This window comes from Gadus macrocephalus, chromosome 1 (assembly GCF_031168955.1).
Source record: "Gadus macrocephalus chromosome 1, ASM3116895v1".
Classification (NCBI taxonomy): Eukaryota; Metazoa; Chordata; class Actinopteri; order Gadiformes; family Gadidae; genus Gadus; species Gadus macrocephalus.
In genome coordinates, this window is record NC_082382.1 from 9,759,921 (window position 1) to 9,779,552 (window position 19,632).

General features: G+C 47.9%; 1 protein-coding gene across 3 annotated transcripts; it reads left to right on the forward strand.

The window, feature by feature from the left end:
- Positions 1–14: 14 nt before the first annotated feature.
- kdm5bb (lysine demethylase 5Bb) lies at positions 15–18,834 on the forward strand. Of its 3 annotated transcripts, none has more exons than XM_060051093.1 (29): positions 15–353; positions 1,777–1,854; positions 2,139–2,261; positions 2,355–2,525; positions 2,889–2,945; positions 3,765–3,902; positions 4,090–4,183; positions 4,288–4,415; positions 4,617–4,796; positions 5,169–5,288; positions 5,396–5,554; positions 5,645–5,826; positions 7,229–7,391; positions 7,498–7,617; positions 7,716–7,910; positions 8,019–8,200; positions 10,209–10,333; positions 10,475–10,625; positions 10,819–10,930; positions 11,044–11,399; positions 12,201–12,339; positions 12,426–12,605; positions 12,713–12,868; positions 12,983–13,468; positions 13,573–13,657; positions 13,766–13,974; positions 14,093–14,356; positions 15,095–16,764; positions 17,466–18,834. In XM_060051093.1, the coding sequence occupies exons 1-28, from the start codon at positions 201–203 to the stop codon at positions 15,230–15,232; spliced, it is 4,644 nt and encodes a 1,547-aa protein (XP_059907076.1). In that variant the 5' UTR covers positions 15–200; the 3' UTR covers positions 15,233–16,764; positions 17,466–18,834. The 3 variants fall into 3 exon arrangements, with proteins under 3 accessions (XP_059907076.1, XP_059907069.1, XP_059907084.1); XM_060051086.1 differs by having other exon boundaries at positions 44–353; positions 7,995–8,200; XM_060051101.1 differs by having other exon boundaries at positions 44–353; positions 4,638–4,796.
- The last annotated feature ends 798 nt before the right edge of the window (positions 18,835–19,632 follow it).

The window sequence follows — 19,632 nt, forward strand, 5'->3', positions numbered from 1 at the left end:
AGCGGACGTGCTCACTGCCTTAGAACATTCAGCTCACAGTGCGTGGATGTGTGTGTGAGCAGCTTCTCGTGTTGATGTCTGCTGAGTGATACTGACGGGGGGAAGGTAAAGATTGGAGGGACCCTTTCGGAATAATACAAACGAGTATATACTTTGGAGCGAGTTTTGCTCATCTGGGTCGTCCGCTTCGATCCATAACGATGTCCCGACCTCGGACGGACGAGTTCAAGCCGCCTCCGGAGTGCCCGGTCTTCGAGCCCAGCTGGGAAGAATTCGGCGATCCGTTCGCTTTCATCAACAAAATCCGTCCAATCGCTGAAAAAACTGGCATCTGTAAAGTCCGCCCGCCTCCGGTGAGTAACAGCTACGAACCAGATCGATAACCAGTCCGTGGACGCATTGGGGAAACATTGTGGTACATTTTAGTACACGACCGATAAAGCAAAAGATGGACCAAGGATGAAGGATTTAAAGGGACTTTCAACATGGCGGACGGGCTGTGCTGATTCTTTGTGTTGCTAGCTCTCCTTCTTCAGTCATTACCTCTGCTCTCTTGAGGACCACAGGGATGTGAGCGACAGCACGACCACGAGGATGTGTTGTCGTTGTGATGTTATTGTCGCCTGCATAACATGCAAACACGTCTTAAGTTAGGGCTTCAGTGATGCTGACAAGTCTGGCTAACTAGCAGCAGGCTAACGATAGCAAGTAGCTCAGTAACCTGTCATCATTGAGCACACCGCACATTGACACAGTTGACTATGCGGAAGCCATTCGGCAGCATTTCATACGATTGTGTGCAAATAATCAGTTCATAAATAAAAATGATTAGACATGAGTTGTTCCTGCTTCCCTATTCCAGAAAAAAAAGCAGGCATGCATTTTTGGGAACATGGTGTTATGGTGTCCATGATCAATTAAGTGTAAAGTGTGTGACCCATCGGCCTTGGGTCCGCTTCGGTTAGTTATTGGTGTTTTTCTTATTTAAATTCTTTGGTTTTTACTATGGTGTTCTGTCTATTAAGTTGTAAAATATCACAAGAATTAGGACATCCACATGGTGGAACAATTTTGCTTCACTGCTAATGAGCTATAAAAGTTAAAACTTGAGGTGGAATATATGTGTCATCCTCCATTAGATTGATTTAATCTCGAATTAAGGCAATGCCTAATGGCTGTAGTGTATATCAACCAGTGTTGGTCTCTAGTCGTGTTGGGGTGTTGTCCTCCATGTTGGCTTTGTGGAAAGCAGGGCTGTTTGAGTGAGTGTTCCATCTGGCCATTTTGTGTGTCAGTGGGGGATGTTGGCTGGTGAGGTAAAATAACTTTCCTCATGGATGATTGGAGAATTGGCATTATAGAACTGGGCGATTTGTAAAAAGAAATAAAATAAATGTAATGTTTTCATCTCATACAATTGAGCTTTAATATATCAATTTAGTTCAGCCTCGTTATTAAGATTTTTTTTTTTCTTGCTAAACATGAGGGAACAATTTCAACTATCTTTCTTGTTAGGTGGATATGTATTTTAGTAATGATTTTGTTGCAGCCATTATGTTTGTGTTTTTACTCAAGAGGATTCCATGTCCTTTTTGTGAAAAACCTGTGTCACATTGGTCCAAACTATTTTCAAACGTGCTCTTTGTCATCTGCCCAACAATAGAACTTTGAGGCTGATTAAAAACCAATGCATTTAGGTACGAGTGTGCTGAAAAACTACATGACCTTCAGGTGCTTTCATGTCCCTTAAATGCAAATGTATTCCTGGCTGTTCAGGGATGGCAACCGCCGTTTGCCTGTGACGTTGACAGACTTCACTTTGTTCCTCGGATCCAGAGGCTAAACGAGCTAGAGGTAGGATGTTGTTTAATTGTGAACAAATATTTAAATACTGCATGTTGATGTAGATATTATTTTGTATTGGGATTATTGATGCAATTATTGATAGTATTGAAATTGGCTATAAGATTAGGAAAATGATAAGCAATCAAACATCAAATTTTCATGTGTGTGTGTTTGAAAATATATAATGTTTGTATGTGTGTGTATATGTAATATGATATACAGCACAAGCCTTCATAATCTTTTTTTAATTATTTCTGTTTTCTTAACCTGCTTCGACGTGTCCCTGTTCCCAGGCACAGACCAGAGTGAAGCTCAACTTCTTGGACCAAATCGCCAAATTTTGGGACCTACAGGGATGTCCTTTGAAGATTCCTCACGTGGAGAGGAAGATTTTAGATCTATACCGACTAAATAAGGTGGATATCTAACAAACGTCAACACAAATAATGACTTTTGTTGTTATTTACCATACATGAGTCATGTGACGCGTGTCGACTGTCTTCCTCCAGCTGGTGGCAGACGAGGGTGGGTTCGACCTGGTCTGTCGGGACCGGCGCTGGACCAAGATCGCTCTCCAGATGGGCTTCGCCCCGGGCAAGGCCATCGGCTCACACCTACGAGCGCACTACGAGAAGGTCCTTTACCCCTACAATCTGTTCCAGAGCGGGGCAAACCTCCTGGTGAGTGCAATTATGTCCAGGTTGGTTTTAGGTCTTGTGCTAATAACCCCCCACCCCCCTACAAAAGGGTTGTACGTGTGTGTAAAACATCTACCCTAGCTCTCTCTCTCTCTGTCTCTGTCTCTCTGTCTCTGTCTCGTTCTCTCTCTGTCTCTGTCTCGTTCTCTCTCTGTCTAGCTCCCTCTCTCTCTCTCTTTAGCCCTAGCTCTCTCTCTCTCTAACCCTAGCTCTGTCTCTGTCTAGCTCTCTCTCTCTAACCCTAGCTCTCTCTCTGTCTCTCTGTCTCTCTCTGTCTCTGTCTCTCTCTATCTCTCTAGGCCTAGCTCTCTCTCTCTCTCTAACCCTAGCTCTCTCTCTCCTCAGGCCTCAGAGCCAGCTGCCAAAGTGACGCGTTTGGATGCTGATCCCGAATATGAAAAGGTATGTTTGAATAAGGAGATCTGTAATACTATGATTAACACTTTCTTTTACTGCAGCGTGGGTGCTGTATCTTTCCAAACAAATGTGGGTTGCAATATTTGTCAGATGGTCGTAAACCATGTGACGTTTAAAATGTTTCAGAAAATATCTTAAAATACCAGATAGTTACCAGTTAACAATATAAGACATGATGGACAAAATGACAAGCTACAATATTGAAGCCTTATGCCAAAGTCAACCTTCATTTTGTTGTCTTTCTTTTTCTTTGCTGTTCATGGGTGACATGACCTTAAGTCATCGAGTTGCTCTGTATCATTTATTGTCTGTCTGTGGTCTATGTAAATCTGTTCAAAGGCGAGACAGCATGACAGTCCTCCACCCCCTCTATCAGCCAGGGGTCTACACTAACTGTTATGTTCCGATGCTACTGTTATCAGAGATGCACATCCGGTTACATCTGTTCCCCTCCTGGCCTCAAAGGGAAGCCGGCCCCATTGCTAGTGGAGCGCAGTGATAATTTCCTCATGCCTGTCACTCACACGGCAGCCACCCACGTGGTCGTGTTTACCATCATCCAGAAATCTTTCCGTCCTTACCCTTTCGCTATCACAGACGCATTTTAGGTATAACATGCGCATAACTCAACAAAAACCTTTGAAAATGAAATTGATCACACTTTAGACCTTTCCACACTTTTCCCAATTAAATATACTAGACATATCCTGCTCTCTCCAATTAGATAATTGGAGTGGATAAATAAAAAGGTGTGGGTATCAATAGTTCCCCTGACGTATGTCATGTGACGCCTATGTGTTGCAGTACATGCTGAAGCCCACCCTGGCGGCGGACAGCCAGGCCTCCAAGGATCTCATGGCCCACGACGCGCCCCCGAGGGACCCCCAGCAGCCTGAGAGGGGCTGCCCCAACGCCTACGGAGCCAAGCACTTGAAATCGGAGGTAGGGCTTCCTCCACAGAGCAACACTGCCAGCTGTCAGACAAAGACAAGCCACTCGGCCACGGCCTGATCTCACTTTGTCCACGGTGTAATATTGTATTTGTAGCCCATGTATGTTAACATCCACAATTAAAGTATTTTTAAACGGGTTATTTCTGAAATGGGCTGTGGTGTGTTTGTTTGCGCAGGGTGTTCAGATGAAGACCGAACCAGGCGAGGGTTGTGACAACAGGCCTAACCTACGGCGGAGGATGGGTTCCTTTGTTGCCAAACCGGAACCTGGTAGGACATGTTGCACCGCCTGCCGTCGCTAACTCGTGCCTCTGTCTGCCACCGTGCTTTTATTTGATCCTTTTGTAATGCCTACCGTTCCCGTCGCTCCGCAGAGAAAGAGCATGCTATTACTGTGAAACAAGAGCCAGTGGAAGTAAAAGAGCCAGTGGTTGAAGCAGATAAAATAAAGTCCCGCTACAAGAAAAACCTACCTCCGGTTCCTCTGATTCCCCCCAGCCCGGTAAGTGGATACACTGTCCTACCATTAAAAGTCTACCGGATGCATGCATAAAGTTCCCCCAGAGTGACCCAGAACACTCAACAACCCATCCATAATCATCAAACATCCATTCATTCGTTCCAAATCCATGCGTGTGTGAGTGTTGATGTGTGTTTGTGTGTCTCATGGTCACCTGTTTTATATCCGCGGCACCAACCAAAGGGACGCGTCCACCCCGTGCAGGTGGACCTGGTGGTGTGTCTGGTGTGCGGCAGCGGGGCGGACGAAGACCGCCTGCTGCTCTGTGACGGCTGCGACGACAGCTACCATACCTTTTGCCTCATCCCCTCCCTCCAGGATGTACCCAAGGGAGACTGGAGGTGCCCCAAATGTCTGGCTCAGGTGAGATCACCGTTTCTCTAGTCCTCGCCAACTCCCAACCCCGGGGGACAAGCCCGGGGCGGGACAAGTGGGAGGAGACTTGCTTTACGTCCATGCGGGTTGACGTGTGGCAGGGTGTGGGAGGGTGGAACGTCAACGCATGAAGTCAATAGCGGAGCAGCTAGGGAAATCTAAGTGCGACCAGGTTTCAGGTTTCCACAGCAAGTTGATGTGCCTGCAAGAAGGCTTTAGGAAGGAAAAAGAGGGTTTAGTTTGTAACTAGCTCGCATGTTTTATAATATCCACAAAGTATATCACATCACAGTCATGGTGGACTTTTAAACGAATCAACACAATATATCACAAGTGTTTACTTTTTATTTCCCTTGGCAGGAGTGCAGCAAACCTCAGGAGGCCTTTGGCTTCGAGCAGGCGTACAGGGACTACTCGCTGCGTGCGTTCGGGCAAATGGCAGACGCCTTCAAGTCAGACTACTTCAACATGCCCGTGCACGTGAGTAGAAGATAAGAAGATTGGATTTTTGTTATTCGCTTTTATTATTCTGCTGTTGAAGTCGGCCTCTGAGCACGTTGTGTTTGCGTTGCTTTGTTTGTGGACAGATGGTGCCGACAGAGCTGGTGGAGAAGGAGTTCTGGCGCCTGGTGGGCGCCATCGAGGAGGACGTGACCGTGGAGTACGGCGCCGACATCGCCTCCAAGGAGTTTGGGAGCGGGTTCCCCATCCCCAACGGGCGCTTCAAGGTGTCCCCAGCAGACGAGGTAGGCCAGCCCGCAGTGCTGTCTCGTGATGCTCTGACGGCCCATCAAATATTTACCCTTCCATAAATATGCATGTTTACTCGCTTTCAGAAATACCTCAAGTGTGGCTGGAACCTCAACAACATGGCGATGATGGACCCGTCGGTGCTGACGCACGTCACCGCCGACATCTGCGGCATGACGCTGCCCTGGCTCTACGTGGGCATGTGCTTCTCCTCCTTCTGCTGGCACATCGAGGACCACTGGAGCTACTCCATCAACTACCTGCACTGGTAACACACGCACGCACGCACACACACACTTCCTGCTTTTAGTTAAAAGGGAAGAAAGTAGTTTAGATCATTAAACACGATAACAACATGACGACCAGTGGTAAGCAAGGTTGGTCGTAATTAATTCACAGTGGATGGACGTCTGAGATTAAATCCCTTCCTTGAACGCTTTCTACATCGCCTTTTTTTGTTTGCTTTCATTTCGTGCTCGAGACATTAAAGTATCCCTCCTACGCTGTGCAATGTTCCACTCTGTGGCTACTGCCGAGGTGCCATGAGCAGCAGGAAATGGAACAGAATAAAGAAGTTGGATGATGACTGTGGTGAACAGTGCTCAGTGCCTGAGTAGCAATCTCAGGCAAGAAGCGTCCAAAGAGTCCAATCAGGGTTATTATTATATATACCCTGGCGATCAGTATATACTACTGAGGCCTAAAAAAAAATGTTGTTTGGTTCCGGTTTCCGACCGACCCTGTCAATTTATGTGCGACCCAAATTATTTTATGAGCTTTATAAAAAAAAAAATAATAATAATTTTTTTTTTTTTTTTTTGATGCAAACTATAATCACGTTTTGGTACAGCACCTCTTCATTCTGTACAAGGATGAGCGAATTTTCTCGTTTTTAAATTAAAACAACCTACCTATCATTCGCTGCCGCTGGAAAAAATAAAATAAAAAAATAAAAAAAATTCCCTACCTACCCATGACCTCAACTGACAACCAACAGGAACCAAACTTTTTTTTTTTTTAGGCCTGATCGCAGTAGGAGGGGTTTCGGGGTTAACCAATCAACTTCAAGAAATATAGTTAAAGTTACGGGGATAATCATTTAGTAAAGAGTGAACATTTTGTTTAAAATACTAACAAATCAAAAAATAATTGATAGCATTGAATATTATTAAATGCTATAAGAACTGAATATTACTTGGGTCTAATTTGTGCTATAATCTCACAGCAGCGTGTTCCGTCCAACATTATTATCTATAATAATATCACAATCCAGATCTTAACCACAACGTTAACTACTCTTCCTATTCCTTACGAGTAAACAGATTATTTGCAATTTACTTTAAAGACGCATTGTCAAAACAGACAATGCGAGTGAGTTTAAACTTCTTTGTCTATTCAAGCTTCTTCGGCAAAGCAGGACTTAAAAAATATCTGGGGGTTTGCAGTCTTATTATGAATATGTTGAAGGAGGCAGAGCGCTATTCAGACGGAAGCTATCTGAGCTCTGTTTATAGATAAAGTCCTGATAGTAAGTTAGTTCAAATCGCGCTAATAGTCGGAAAAACAAATCATCGATCATCCCTTCATTTGCCAATACACAAAGCCTAGCTTAAAAAGTCTATGAAGTGAAAAGATGCAGTGGAACTTTAATTGTGCTCCTCAATTTAAAGGGGAGAACCCAAGACGTGGTATGGTGCGCCGGGCTCCGCTGCTGAGCAGCTGGAAGCGGTGATGAAGAAGCTTGCCCCGGAGCTGTTCGACTCCCAGCCCGACCTCCTGCACCAGCTGGTCACCATCATGAACCCCAACACCCTCATGGCCCACGGGGTCCCGGTACGTCACCACTCCAAGGCGTCCCCGTCGGCAGCCGCCCCGACGGCTGAAGACCAGCCCAACGGCAGCCTCTTTCCCAGGAAATTATGCTTCTGTCTCCCTCTAGATCTACAGGACAAACCAGTGTGCCGGGGAGTTTGTGGTCACTTTTCCCAGGGCCTACCACAGTGGCTTCAACCAGGGCTTCAACTTTGCCGAGGCGGTCAACTTCTGCACCACGGACTGGGTAGGTCCATGTCCAAACACTGTCCCCCGTCTCCTCCCCCTCAACTCACTTCGACGAGTGACCTGACCGGGACGACCTTTAACCCCCCCCCCCCCCAGATGCCTCTGGGCCGACAGTGTGTGGACCACTACCGCCTGCTGAACCGCTACAACGTCTTCTCCCACGACGAGATGGTCTGCAACATGGCCTCCAAGGCGGGCACGCTGGACGTGGTGCTGGCGTCGGCGGTGCACCGCGACATGGCCCTCATGATCCGCGAGGAGAAGGCGCTGAGGGACGCGGTCAAGAAACTGGTGAGGCCTTTCTGCCGACCGCCCCCAGGGCGGGCGCGCCGAGCCGCCACCCGACCGGAGGGCTCCGGTTGCGAATAATGTTAGTCCTCTGTCGTCTGGCGTCCTCAGGGAGTGTCGCGGTGCCAGGAGGCCAAGTACGACCACCTGCAGGACGACGAGCGCCAGTGCGTCAAGTGCCGGACCACCTGCTACCTGTCTGCGGTCACCTGCCCCTGCAGCCCGGGGGTCCTCGCCTGCCTGCACCACATCCACGACCTCTGCCCGTGTCCCGTCTCCAACTACACACTGAAGTAAGTCCGCCGCACGGTAGGGTGCCACTGTATGTTCTTTAATTATTATTATTCCCATTGTCTCCTCCTACTAACACAACCTTTGAACAGCGATTGGTCTGTGTGTTTACTGTGTGTCAAATGATGAGAGGTAGGTATCCTACCTCTTCCTAAATTGTGAACCACAGACAAGAACACAAGTCTGTCAACATTTCGATGTTGCAATGTCCCCCCCCCCCCCCCCCCCCCCTCATATACACACAGTAGCGTACCGTGGGGTTTACGGCAGGGCCTTCAGTAACGAACTCCACCAACGCCCAACCTCCAAACACTCGCATGCAAACCAATTTCATATTGGGTGCCGTTGCAGCCAACACAGCCACAATATGTGCATCACACTATGTGCTACTGCATGACATCAACAACAAGACGGTTGATCTTCAACAACAGCGCACACGCACACCACCGCACACCACCGCACACCACCGCACACCACCGCAGCTACACTAATGCAGCATCGCCATCAGATCTTTCATTATGTCACTCCGCAACCACATGGCACGACACACACGACACACAAACAAAATGTCACAATTAATGTTATAATGTTGACCGGATGCTGTCGCAACTTAAACTTCAACAGAATAAATGAGGTATAGCGACAATATTACAAATGCAGCGCCTCCAGTTCATTAACAAAAATGAAGCATGCAAGTAGGCCTCAATGCCAAATATTTAAAAAAAGCTATTCCAGACAAAATATTAAGCCCAGGATTAGTTGAGAATTGGTTCATGAGAGCGTCATCCACACTGAAACACAGCATTGCCGTTTAGCCTACTGCCCAAATTCCAGCAATATATTTGTGTTTCCAACCATTTCAAAAAATGCTTTATAAACTGAACTACCACAACAACATTATTGCTCCTCCTACACAGTACAGTACCAGAACACTCACCCATCACTTGTAGAGGAAATCAATCCTCCGAACCTTTCGGAGGAAGCTTTCAATGACCTCCTCATGCAGACGGGCCTCCTGTTTTAGTTTAATCTGCAGTTCCTTCTCGAGGGCAATAGATGCCAGTATAGCGAGTCGGGTCTGTCTGGTTGCATTCCTCGAGTACGTTTTATGCGCTTGAGAGCTTAAAAAGATTGCTGGAGATGAACTCTGTCTTCTCGCCAAACGATCGCCTTGAAAAAGGCAGACGAAGGAGACAATCCAAAAACCAAGTGGAATCTAGATGGAAAAAGTGTGTAGTTCAAAACCTGAGCAGCTTTTACGTCTTCGACACCTACAGAGTTTGTAACGTACGATCATTCAAAACCCCCATGTTATTTTCCATAGACATTTAAACATGGAACCAAGAGCCTCGGAGGTAGGACTTACTCTTCAGCGGTCTATACTTCTAGTGCTGGCCCCACCGGTCCATGTGGCTGTGATGTGTTATTCAGCCGAGCTCAGCCTTACAAAAACATTCTGGCATTATATTGTAACGTTCTTTAAGAATTATGGCAATTAAGATGCGTTCAGAGTTCAGACACGCCTCACCCTGGAGAAAAGACGGATGAATTGGAGATGAGTTTATGCTCCGCCCTTTCACCAACATATCTTATTCATTCAGACGATTCAATTATAATGGAGATTCAGTTTTTAATCCAGGTGTAAAATACTGTCGCGAATAGTTTGCAAATAAGGCGGACTATGATAATTTGGTGCGCAATCTTTATGCATCCATGATTTGGGGAAGTTAGTCTGAGGTCTGAGGTAGTTTTCCTGTTCGATGACTAAAAGTAGGCTCACTCTTAGGAAGAAATTTCACATTCAAAACGAAACTAACGATTGGGCAAGTGTACACGTCATGTTATCAGAGGCAACCTATATTCACGTACCACAGACTAACACGATTAATTGTGCAGCCCTCTCTCATATAGGGGGCCCTTCAGTGTGTAGAGCGGCAGCATCACACAGGATGTGCAGAGAGCGTCTCTTGTGCTGTTTGTTGAGGTTATATCTCCCTTCTCCTCTCGCAGTTACAGGTTCACACTGGACGACCTTTACCCCATGATGACGGCGGTCAAACACCGAGCAGAGCTGTACGACGATTGGGCCTCTCGCGTGGCCGAGACACTCGACGCCAGGCTGGAGAAGAAGAAGGGTGAGGACACGCCGGCTGATCTGCCATTCTCCGTTAAAAATTTTTTTATTCCCTCAAGGCTGCGTTGAGTTTGATATCAAGTCTTAAAAGCAGAGTGAGTCATCGGTGTGGTCCATTGTCCTTTTTCTTTTTCTCTTTTAGGTCTGAGCGTCTTTCGCTCCCTCGTCTCCGAGTCGGACTCAAACATCTTCCCCGACAACGACCTCCTCTTCAGGCTGCGGCTGGTCACCAAGGACGCCGAGAAATGCTCCTCGGTGGCACGGCAGCTTCTGGGCGGCAAGCGGCAGACCAGGTGCCGTGGAAACACACCCCACGTCACCACCATAACACCCCCACCATAACACCCCCACCATTCCACCAGCATGACACCGCCACACCCTTAACACACCGCAAGGGAACCCTCCAGTGTTCCTGGTATCGAGTAGCCTGCACAATGACTCCCTGGCTTGACGTGTTGCTTTGCGTTGTCCTCATGGGTAATCTAGGTTTCGGTGTGGGGGTAAATCCCAGAGTCTGCTGACGGTGGAGGAGCTGAGGTCGTTTGTGAGACAGCTATACAACCTTCCCTGTAGCCTCACCCAAGCACCGCTGCTAAAGGTAGGCAGGGCCTCATCCAGTCTGTCAGGACGCGCAGGATAAGGTTTCATTTGATTATGGTGGTTATGATGCATGCACATCTCACTCTTGGCCACCTCCGTGTCTGTTCTTAGAAACTCCTGAACGACATCGAGGACTTCCAGCAGCACAGCGAGAAGGTCCTCTCCGAGGCCGTGTCCAGCGTGGTGGAGATCCAGGGCCTGCTGGACGTCAGCTTCGACTTCGACGTGGAGCTGCCGGAGCTGCCCTGTCTGCGGGTGAAGCTGGAGCACGCGCGCTGGCTGGAGGGGGTGCAGCAGGCCACCGGCCGGCCCTCCACCCTCACCCTGGAGGCCATGAGGAGGCTCATCGACCAGGGGCTGGGCCTGGCCCCCCACCCGTCGGTGGAGAAGGCCATGGCCCGCCTGCAGGAGCTGCTCAGCGTGGCTGAACACTGGGAGGACAAGGCGGGCAGCCTCCTCAGAGCCAGGTGAGAGCACAGGCCCTCGGTCTACCGTCGCTGAGGGTGCGGTCTCTAGTCTGAAGAGGTCCAGTAATGCACCACGAGACGAGGAGATGGATGAACAAAATGGGTTACCACTTTTATCGTAACCTTTTTTTTTTTTACTGGTTTATGTGATACGTCAGTACCCCTGATTTTGCTTCATTGTAATTCCAGCGAAAGCAAAACGCTGCCGCTAGAGTATTCAACAAGACCAACAAAAAGTGAGCATGCAAATGTAGTTCTGCCCTTGTCTCCTTGGTGCGAACACAGTGCACCACTGTCAAGAGCACTGTCACAAGAGCTGTACAATGGCATGGCTCTCTGGTTTTTGCATTTGTGCCTTTCACGCATCAACAGATAAACACCCTGTTTTGAGGGGCCAGACCTTTTTGTGTCCTCCATCTATACTTGTATATAGATACTTATTCTACTTTTATTGCCATGTCCCATCACTAGCGGGATGGTAATAATTTTGAAGATAACCGTTATTCACCTACTTTCTCTGGCATTTTATTCTCCAAGGATTGTCAAAGGCTCCTTAGGGTTTATAATTCAAATCCTCCACCTCAAACTGATGAGGAAAAGAGTACATGTGCATGAATAAAACCTTTTATCATAACCTAAGGAAGCTCCCAGCAGCCAAGGGCACCTCTCACGCAAAAGTAGTCCTGTACATAGTGTTGCATGCGTGCAAAAAGGAATGACGCTACTGTCTTTAAGTGCATCAAACAGGACCGATGACTGCAGGTTTGTTTTGTTTCTTACGCCTTTGCCTTGCTCCGTCAGTCCCCCCCACCCCATAGAGACCCTCAGCGCTGCGGCCGAGAAGGCGTCTGCCATCCCGGCTCAGCTGCCCAACTGTCTCCTGCTCAAGGCCTCGATCAGGACCGCCAGAGAGTGGCTGCAGGAGGCGGAGGAGCAGCAGGTCAGGACACGCGTGTCAAGAAGGCGCCCTCTGTCTGTGTCGGTCGGATGCGCTGCAGATTGTGACTCTCCGCCGTTGTCCTTCAGGCTGGAGGCGCCGTGCCCACGGCAGACGCGCTGGCCGACATGGTGCTCCGGGGCCAGGCCATCCAGGTCCATCTGGAGCCCCTGGAGAGATTCAGGTCCTTGTCGGCAGAAGTGCAGGAATGGAAGGAGTCGGCGGCCTCCGTGCTTCTGAAGAAAGACTCCCCCTTCACTCTACTGGAGGTCAGTAAACGGTTTTAATACGACCCCTGGTCTAGCGCCGATGTTGACTTGGCTTCAGCATGTTCGCACCAAAGTCTCCAAAAATCATTTATTATTTTGGATCCTAGATTCTATGTCCGAGATTTGAGGTCGGAAGCGTAGGTTCTCCGAAGAGGAAGCCCAAGAAGGCTTCCCAGCAGCCTGGCAAGAAGAAAACGGTACCGCTTGACTCTCTGGCTGACATCGAGAAAGCTCTCTCAGAGTCCAAGGATTCATCCTCTGCTGTAAGTTCACTCACTTCCCCATCTCCTGGCATAAAGGCATGTTCGTGGTCCCTCTATGGATCCAGTCCTGTTCATAAGGCGCGACTGGTTAATGAGCGTGGGCCTCTTCCCCAGGCCGCCACCCTGGAGGAGCTGCGCCTCCGGGAGATGGACGCCCTCGCCGCTCTCCGGGCGCACAACGAGTCCAAGCTGCTGCCCTCGGGCGACTGCATGGAGCTCACGGTGTGCCTGTGTCACAAGACGCCCATGGGCGCCATGCTGCAGTGCGAGCTCTGCCGCGACGCCTTCCACAGCGTGTGCGTGCGGGACCCGGGCGGGAGCCCCGCGGAGCGGCCGTGGCTCTGTCCGCCCTGCCGCCGCTCGGAGGCGCCGCCCATTGCCGAGGTCCTCTCCCTGCTGGCGGCGCTGGAGCGCACGCGGGTGCGCCTGCCCGAGGCCGACGCCCTCCACTTCCTGGTGGAGCGGGCGGTGAGCTGGCAGCACCGCGCGCGGCAGACCTCAGACGAGCTCCGCCTCCAAGAGATGCAGGAGGGCCCCGGGACTCCGCCCGTCCTGACCCGCTGGGCCTCGGGGAGCACCACGGCCGACAGCAACGCCCAGGTCTGTGGGGGCCGCGCGCCCTCTTGTCGGGGGCCCTGGCTGTGAGTGGGGGTGTGTGTGTGTGTGACACTTAACCGATGACGTTGTCGTCTTTCCTCACCCAGGCTCCGTACCTCACGCCCGAGTGGAACAAGACCAGCCTCCCGCAGACGGTCTTCTACACGGAGCAGAAGTGCATCCCCCTGCAGGGTGAGCGCTAGTGGCCCCCTGCTGCATTCCTCCCCCCCTTTTTTCGGAAGAAGGGAACCGCGGTGTGAGGCTCCTCATTAATATGGTAACACGGTCGCCCCGCTTCAGGTCTGAGTAGGGAGCTGGAGGAGCTGATGGTGGAGGGCCTTCTGCTGCCGGTGTCGCTGCCCGAGACCCAGGACCTCTACCACGTCCTGCTGCAGCGGCCCCTGAGCCAGCCCCCGGCCGGGTGCCTGTCTCCCCCGCTGGACGACTCCAGCGACTGCACCCAACACCTCCAGCTCAGCAGCCAGGAGAAGACTCTGTCGTGGGCCGAGGTAAGGCAACCGGTTCCCCCCCCGAGATCAGGCACCAAAGACAAACAACTCAATAAACCTCCCCCGTCCTTTTACAAACACGGGAGCGTGCCGCCTTTAACCTCTCCGCCCGTTTCAGGACGAGGACGGCAGCGCGCTCAGCGCCTCCGAGAAGACCGGCAAGCGGCACCTGGCGAGGGAGGGCGTGAAGGCAGAGGGCCGGCCGGCGAAGGACAAGAAGCCCCACTACAAGAGGCAGAAGATGAACAAGGACAAGAGCCTGGAGCGCCGGGCGGCCTCCACCTCCTCGTCCCCGCGCTCAGACTTCTCCCAGTCGGACGACTCGGACGAGGAGATGTCCGAGTGTCCTGCGGAGAGCTGCCAGCAGCCAGAGGGAGACGAGGTAAACAAGCTCAGCGCTGCAGAGATGTGTTGCTGTCCCAGTCTACGTTGGACTCTATGTTTGTTGCAGTCCCAAGGTCAAAGAGCAGATGCATGCCCATGCCATTAGGCCCAATGTGATGTTTTATGCTGCTCAGTTACAATCATGTGCCCCATTTAGCCCCTGAAATCCCCTCCGATATTTGGGGCTAAATGGGGCTAAAGTCCACTGTTCAGACAACAATGGACATTATAGGTTCTCCTCCCTGGCCCACCTCCAAACCTCTCCTTCATTGGTCATACTCTCCCTCAATTGTGTTTTGTAAAGCTCGCCACTGCTCTCTCACCACAGATATTTAAATATGTGGGGAATCTTGGCATCACATGTAGCCAGCACTTCCCGCCTCAGCCTCTAACCATTTTCAAGTGACACGCATTAGGACTCAAATTACCCATGCATTTTTTCAAAGGAGCTAACACGCCAAAAATGCCTCATAGCTGAGACGCACAAATCTTGTTGAATGAGAGGGAGATGGCCAATGGTTGTCTCACCGCTTGTCTTTGACAGGCTGGCCATCACCTGGCCATCACCACAACCAATCAACAGCTTCATACAATAACTAATTGTCCAATAAACCCCTCAAATGAACACATAAACAACAAGGAGAGAGGGGAAGGATGTAACAAACCCAACAAACAAAACCACAGCCCCTGACGCTGGATAAATGAGTTATTAATCGATGTGTGGGTGTGTCTCCAGGTGGACTGGGTCCAGTGTGACGGGCGCTGTAACCAGTGGTTCCACCAGGTGTGCGTCGGCGTGACGACCGAGCTGGCGGAGAAGGAGGACTACGTTTGCGTGGGCTGTACGATAGACGATGGACACCTGAGGCAATGAGGGGAGATCTTAACGACGTGGACAATTAATGACCTTTTACGAGCCACCTCGTCACACGACTCTCCGTCAGATCTCTCTGTAACAACGGTGCTATCCTCTCCGATTTGACTCCTACTGGCCGAGAACACAACGGTTCACTTTGTTTTTGTATTTTTACATATATATATATATATATATTATATATAGTTCTTTCTTCATATGAAATGTTGTGGTTAACAAAATGTTTAAAAAAAAATACAGGATGTTGTTGTGTGCTGCATGAGATTCCCTCTGTGTGAAGGAGTCTTAACTAAAGTAATGCACCGTGTCAAGATTTTGGAGCATAGTCGAACCTTCTATGGAACCGCGTCGCATGCATAAACACAAAAGGGGTGATATGTTTAGCGATTTTCATCCCCTTTCCCCTTAAAAAATGAATAATTACTAATGTTTTTGTTTTTTTAACCCCTGGTGTTTAGTACATGCATCTTCTATGATTATTTCTGTTTTTTGTAGAATAGATTTATTTATCTGAGCAATAATGTTTGTCTGATTTGACCTAGCTTGATCCTGCTGGACTGTCGGGGACGGTGTGTGAGAGTGTATATGTCCGTGTGTGTGTGAGTGTGATGTACAGAAAAGCTCACAGTTGGCTGGCAGCTGTGGAGAGATATCTCGGCAGGCTGAAGAAAATAAACTGCATACAGTTACTGCCACAGCATGCGATCTGGTTAAGGGCAGCCTACCCCTTGGGAAAGATTTTCGGTAGTTAAAGACGTTGCGGGTTTTTATCGTGGAATAAACTACGTTTTGTTCTACAAAGTCTTTCAATTGTTTCACTTGATCTTGTGCAAATGTATATGACTGTTTTATTATTTTACAGTCAGCTCTATTCCTACATCTAGAATTCTGACTTTAATCTCAGAATTCTGACACTAAAATCAGAATATAAAGCAAAATAAATTCACATGTGTCCCTAATCCTGTTCCGTACACATCTGTTCCCCTCTTCTTAAGTATCCTTAAGACATGATGTGTTTAAATAGGTCGTGATATGATTCCCATCCAATGTCTCCTCCCTCAGAGGCGGGACACATCCATACCACTTCCAAAATAGGGTGCAAAAATAATTGCACTGCCATCGGGGGGCGGGGTGCTGGGAGGGAGATCCCCTCCCTCGGGCCCCCTCACTGTTATCATACCTGACCCGTCGCCTGTATCACACAGGTCAGATGCAAGCAGCTCAATAAAACACATTAAACCTACAGGCAGTGTTTAGTGATGTCCACCGACCGGAGTAAGAGGGGCGAGAAAGCGCAGGACGCTGAGGACGAGGACGACCTGGACGCGCTGTTGGCGACTCTGACGGCCGACGAAGTGAAAGAGTTGGAGGGCGAATGCATGGTGATTGATCCCGACCCCGGTGTGCCTGTTGGGCTGCGGCAGAGAAATCAGACCGAGAAGACCCCCTCGATAAGTTATGATAGAAAGGCAATGCTTGACTTCTGTGAGGAAGAGACCAAGAAACTAATTCATCGGGAATTGTCTATTGAGGTTGGCATTTTGTTGTGTGTTTCGAGCTGAAAGGCTAACCATGTCCCTTAAGATACGTTTTCGATCTTGAGCACAGACATTTGGGGGAAGAGATGCTACACCACTTGTTATATATTATCTAATGTTGGAGCTATCGTCTATTTGCCTCGTATACTGAGGTATTTATTTAGAAATTGAAAGTGGGTATTTAGCCAGGCGCATCTTAAAGGTTGGCCCTTGACTGGCAGGAGCCAGGCTCTGGGATGGATACGTTGGCCTTACTATTAAAAGAAAAGTTTACATTTTATCTACATCCACTAATTTATTAGTTCATTATTTTTAATTTATTCATGTTGAGAGACTTGCCTGAACCATGTATATACATGTAGTCTGCTATGGCTATGGAAACGTGCAGGGATATGTGAGGAAGATTCATTAATCCCTCGACATATGGCTCCGGTCAGACCATGCTGCCTTTTAAGGTCAAGCCGGGGTTCGCTGAGCTCTATCGTGCTCAGAATGATATTCAATAAAAGCGGCTTTCAATGACTCGGTCTACTAACAAATGTTTGAACTTATTGAACTATTCCAAAACCTAACTATTGAGTTTAATTTACATTTGAACGGTATGTAAAGTTTTCCTTGGACATTGGCTGTCCATACGTTCAATTGTATTGCCAGAGATGCGTGTTATTCTTCTAAATCCTGATCTCTCTCTGAAGGGGGAGCCAAACACTGACGGGGACGGGAGAGGGAGTGAGAGCGGGCCAAAGGGCTGTGGCTCCTCGACTATGCAAGGAGAAGACGCTACAAACACAGCAAAGACGTCTAAAGGCAGAGCAGAGACGCTGCTGAATAAATGAACGAAGTGGGACGTTGATTATAAAAACACCATAGAGGATATCATTGGAGGACATTTTGTGATTTGAGGCCGCTGAGGAAATTAAAATACATTGGGAATAAGAAAAAGCGGAGTGCAAGAGATGAAGCATGAGGGAACGAATGGCACAAGAAAAATAAAATGGAAGCAATGGAAACATAAGTAGACTATAACGTAGGCCTAGCAGAATGACCATATTCACATGACAGGGTGAAACAGGGTGCAGCAGCTATATTTGGATCCCCTTAAGCAATACAGGGAAATGACCTGAGTTGACCTGAGCTGAGTGATGACAAACCAGCCGCCAGTAAGGTCTAAACATACACCCTGCATGTGTTTATACTATGTTTTAACCCCAGTGCATGAACAGTGTGCCTGCAATGGGTTTATTGGCACGCAGAGATGAGCGAACACAGGCCTGTGCAGCCTCATCCGGACACTCTACACCTTACCCTGGTAAAATACAGATTCTAATCTGATTTCCAAATAGAACTGTACAGTAGAGCACAGAACTATGGAAACGTCTCCAATGCTTACTGATCCTACAACCTGCCCCTGACGCGTTTCACTGAGCGGTAATAGATACGAAAGGACTTCATAGGGGACAAGAGATTCAAGAAGGCTTACCGGATCTTCCCATTGATTTCACGATTGATCAACACAAGACTCTCCTTTAAAGAAAACAAAATGTGTGGGGAATCGTTTCAGACCCCCTATCCGTCTCCCTCTCTTTTTCCAGTGAAACCACGTTTGTTCGGATGGAACCACCTAATTCTACCAAGACACCATGAGAGATGGACCCTGCTGGAGCATAACATTCCACTTATTGGACTCGACACGACTCGACTTGAAATCGATATAGATATGTTCTATATTGTTAAACTTGTTGTTTAATGCCACAAGAACACTTTCAATAAGTGAATTATTAGTGCCAGGTAAATTGGATTTTTCATTTAGTAAAACAAAAATGCTATATATATTTTTAAAGATACTACAAATACATTTTTGGTACCCATCTGACAAGCTGAATGTCTTCAAATCGTATATCCAACTGTTAAAACTGAGATCATGAGGACATTAAATGCAGTGGGGAATGTATTTTGATGCGTAATAAATGTGTTGTAAACGATGATACTCTGAGTGACCTTAGATTATTACCACAATGAATTGGAAATGTTTTTTTGTTGCTTAAAGCAAATTCAATTATTTTATCTTGTGTCCACTTTTTACTTACATTTGGGATTTGGCCGAACAAGCTTTCATGTAAAATGACACTTCAGTACATTCTGATACGTCTTTAACGTAATGAATAAATTACAGGTGTACTAAGCGATGAGTTTTAGAATTAGCTAGATTTAGAATTGCCACACACTGCCTGTTGACTCAATAAGTCAGGCGTTCCCCTCACATGAATTCAGTGTCCATATTTGGCCATTCTAATGAGAAAGTTATGATGTAAGTTCTCCACTGGTCCTTTCAGATATTGGGGTGTGGCCAGTTGGGTGTCTTTTTCTTTAGCTTGGTGCATTGACATTGTAAAAGGCATTGCCAGCAGTCAGTGAAAGAGACCCATAGTAATCTGAACTATGAATACACAGGTTAGAAGAACTGTATTCTCACAGGATCCAACCTTTGTCAGGATAATAGTATACAGTATTCAAGAATACATGAACATAAATTAATATTTTCCCATTGCAAAATTGTTATTCAACAGTGCACCATTAAAGGAAAACACGTAGGATTCAGCTTAGGCATTGTACTACTATTTGATAAAATCCTTGTGTGTGGTTGCCAAAAGTGTGTTTAACACAAATTGTTGAGGTTTCAAATACACATATCTTGAGTTGTCGATAATGAAAAGGCAAGCCTCATTATTATTATTATTATTGCCGTTTCACTAGATAAATTGATCACAATCGCTGAGGTTTGTGTCACATATACAGGACATTGACATGTAGATAAATGTAAAGGTATTTTGAACAAGACAAGGAAGAGGTTAACAATGAATC

Coding starts and splice junctions, on each gene's coding strand:
- kdm5bb (XM_060051086.1), top strand. CDS start 201: ATGTCCCGACCTCGGACGGACGAGTTCAAGCCGCCTCCGGAGTGCCCG. Junction 12,340..12,425: donor AGGAGGCGGAGGAGCAGCAG/GTCAGGACACGC, acceptor GTTGTCCTTCAG/GCTGGAGGCGCCGTGCCCAC. Junction 12,606..12,712: donor CCCCCTTCACTCTACTGGAG/GTCAGTAAACGG, acceptor TTTGGATCCTAG/ATTCTATGTCCGAGATTTGA.